The sequence below is a fragment of the Trachymyrmex septentrionalis genome, unplaced genomic scaffold (genome assembly GCF_001594115.1).
Source record: "Trachymyrmex septentrionalis isolate Tsep2-gDNA-1 unplaced genomic scaffold, Tsep1.0 scaffold39, whole genome shotgun sequence".
NCBI classification, from domain to species: domain Eukaryota; kingdom Metazoa; phylum Arthropoda; class Insecta; order Hymenoptera; family Formicidae; genus Trachymyrmex; species Trachymyrmex septentrionalis.
The window spans coordinates 12437-15777 of record NW_017305557.1 but is presented as its reverse complement, the minus strand read 5'-3'; the positions used below and the strand labels follow the sequence as shown (position 1 = coordinate 15777).

Here is a 3341-nt window from a genome sequence, read left to right as displayed (position 1 = left end):
TCGGGCCAACGTTGGGCCAACGTTTTTTTTTTTGCAAAAGGAGGAGAAAAATATTCACAAAGCTCATCCGGGATACTTCCAAAGAAAGAACCTAATGATGGGAAGATGCCCAGAGCCCGGATGTACGAGATTCAATGGGTCCGCGTCCTCTCCATATGGAAGAACAGCAGACGTCATCGTCTACCTCGCTAAAAAAACTCCCTCTATAAAGCAGCACTACTTCAAGACTAATTGAGTGCATCCCGAAACCGCCTACATGGCATTTCATCAGAGTACATCCACGGAACATAAGCCACGGAACATAAGCTCCCGTCATCCAATATCTGGTATACTCCACGAAGTGTACAAACGAATCTAACCTAAATATACGTCGCTATTTACACTATATACAAGTCTCACATCTCAGTTATCAGATTCCGAAGAGGCAGGGGCGAGAATCGATCACTATCTTTCTAAAGTCTGACGTTCTCCGCTCGCTCTTTCTTCCTCATCACGGCACACAGAAGTCTGCAAGGGCCATCCAGAACCGCGAAGAATCCAAAGCGGATCTAACAACGCTGTACGTTCTGTCAGGCGCGTCCAATCCTAGGACGTCGAAAAGCGCCACACACTGGTTCATCCAAGAGGGACAGAACAACAGCATGTGGACAGTCGTATCAACCGCTCCTCCATAATGGACGCACATCGGCAAACTGGCATGTCGTATCTCGTACAGGTAGACCCCAAAACGCCCATGATCCGTGATGACCTGGTTTATGCGGTAAGTGAGACTCTGCGTATACGAGCCATCCAATCGCCAATGCGATAGACCAGGGCTTCCTTGACAGTCCCTCCACCTCTCTACGGAGTGGCGGAACTCCACTTCTCGGTATAGGAATAAGGTCCCGGGCCCCTGGCAGAATGGATTCATCCCTCCGGATGATCTCCCTCCCGTGTAGGTATGCCCATCTCAGGCGAACTACCACGAACCTAAACGAAACTGACCTTGCCAAGATGGCCGCAGCCTCGTGGGAGACGGTAGGCCTTTATCACCCTGAGTGATAGCTAGAGCCGCTCCATCGCACAACACAGGTGCCAATTCCCGGCCACGGTTTGCGCCCAAATCGGTGCCCCATAAAGGACTACCGACATGACCACTGAGGCGTGGATCCGACGCCTGTCCTCCTCGATCAATATTAACAATAAGTCTGCCAATAATGGCGGCCATCCTCCAGGCCTTAGGAAGAAGGAGGCGAAAGTGCCTCGGAAAGTCCATCTCAAATCCAGAACTAATCCTAGGTATTTCAAGGTAGGTCCCCACTATCGTCCCTCTCTCCCCACTCGAAGGGACACCTCAGGGGCATCATCCACCATAAAGGCGACCACCTCCGTTTTGCCGAATGACATCGTGAGGCCTAGGTCCTCAATGGCCCAAACGACCACAGCCACCTCTAATTCCGCCCGCACTAGAGCCTCCTTAAACAAGGGACCTGTCACCATAATAAGGGTATCGTCGGTGTAGCATATGGTAGATCAGCTCCGGTAATCCCAGACATAAAAAGAGTCATATCCTATGTTACACAGGGTCAGTCCCAAGACCGAACCCTGCGGAACGCCACAAGTCATGGATGACTTCGTAAAAAAATCATCGCGATTAATATAACACAGCGATTTATTGAACAGGTAATCACCCAACATCCGCCTAAGAAACCCTGAGACTCCCTTGGATTCCAGGGCTAAGCGGATCAACGGCCACGGGAGGGAGTTGAAAGCATTGGCGATATCCAAAGACATCGCCAACACCATCCCTCCATTGCACGTCCACATTCATCCACCTTCTCAGATGCCAAATTGCGTCCACCGTCGAACGATTAGTCCGATGACCAAACTGGTTATTAGAAAAGCCACCGATGGAATACAAATGGATATGTAAACGACAGCACAAAATCCTTTCGAAAAGCTTGCCCATCTCACTCAGGTAAATAGGCCTGTACGAGGAAGGAACAAGATCGGGCTTATTCGGTTTCTTAAAGAGGACTAGCCTCGTGATCTTTCACTCGGAAGCCACTCTCCTCAAGAAGAACAGTAAAGGTGCTCCCACATGTCGGCGAGTAAGCACGTCGTTCCCATGATGACTCGCCCAACTATTCCATCTGGACCAGGCGCCCTCCCAGACGGGACTTTGACACAAGCCTCCAGAATCTCCGCGTTAGAAACCGCCAAGTTCTCCTCCCAGACGATGGGAATGTGTTCATTCTCACCGACCGGCAGCTGGGACAGAGGACCCGCATTATCTCCCTCACAGTACCCGTAGGAAGATCCTCCACTAATGAAGAGGTGCCGAGAGTCTACTCATCACTCTATAGGGTATACTCCACGGGTCAGACTCCAGGGTCCCAAGAAGCTTCTTTCAAAGACGCAATTTAAATCGCCATATAGCCCTTCTCAGACCCCTTTTCGCTTTGCAAAGCTCCGCCCACAACTCATGCTCGAGTTCAAGACAGGACCGCCTACGCACACGTATAAGGCGTTTACGGCAGTCATTACATCAGGCTCGCAGCTCGTAGATTTCTTTGTCTCACCAATATGCCGAGGGTCTGCCAAAAATAGATTTCTTCGGCATGGCAAGGTTGGAGACCTCCCTGAGCGTCCTATCCACCATCTTAACATGGCCACAGAGAAAAGGAATCCATGCCTTCAGAAGTTTAATTTTCCCACCGCCCACCTAGGAAAGCATCCCCTAGACGCCGTCTTAGTAACGGGACCTGTTATTGACGTCCCAATCTCCATAAATATATATCTGTGATCGGACAGGGACTTCACTTTGGTAGCCACCCGCCAGCCACGGACGCACCTAGCGGCATTGGGAGTGGCCTAGGATACATTCACACAGGACTCACCTACCCTGCGTCAGCAAGACCCCTATTTAGTAAGTAGACAGAGCTTCAGCCTGTCCGACCACTCGAATAGAACGTCTCCTTTGAGGTTTACTCTACTCCTATCCCACAGATGGGAGCGGGCGTTAAAATCACTCAATACTAGTATAGGTCTGCCGGCATACTTGGAGACACATGCCTCCAAGTCAGCCAAATCCCACTCGAACTCATAAATCGCCTTATTTGAAGAGAAGTAGCAGCTAAAGACCACCACTTCCCCCCTCACTCTACCGCCACATAGCACGCGCTATGCTTCTGCACAGAGCACGAAAAAAATCACAGCATGTTCAGAGACGAGCACCGTTTCTCGTCAGAAGGAATAGAATGGGGCTCGGACAAAATCATGAGTCATAAATCCTCCTCCTTACAAACTCGCGCATTTAAATCTTGCGCAGGTTTGGAGTGATTAACATTAATCTGGTCTAT

General features: G+C 50.2%; 1 protein-coding gene across 1 annotated transcript; it reads right to left on the bottom strand.

Annotated features, from left to right (window-relative positions):
• Positions 1–490: 490 nt before the first annotated feature.
• On the bottom strand, positions 491–1207 carry LOC108750936. The gene is made up of 2 exons (XM_018490812.1): positions 985–1207; positions 491–840 (listed from the first exon to the last, which is right to left on the bottom strand). Exons 1-2 carry the CDS (start codon positions 1205–1207, stop codon positions 491–493), a joined length of 573 nt encoding a protein of 190 aa, XP_018346314.1.
• Between the last annotated feature and the right edge of the window lie 2134 nt (positions 1208–3341).

Excerpts from the sequence above, each read along its gene's own strand:
- LOC108750936 (XM_018490812.1), bottom strand. The coding sequence starts at position 1,207 with ATGGCCGCCATTATTGGCAGACTTATTGTTAATATTGATCGAGGAGGA. Across the intron at positions 841-984 it reads GCTGCGGCCATCTTGGCAAG|AGAGGTGGAGGGACTGTCAA; the intron begins GTCAGTTTCGTT and ends GCCACTCCGTAG.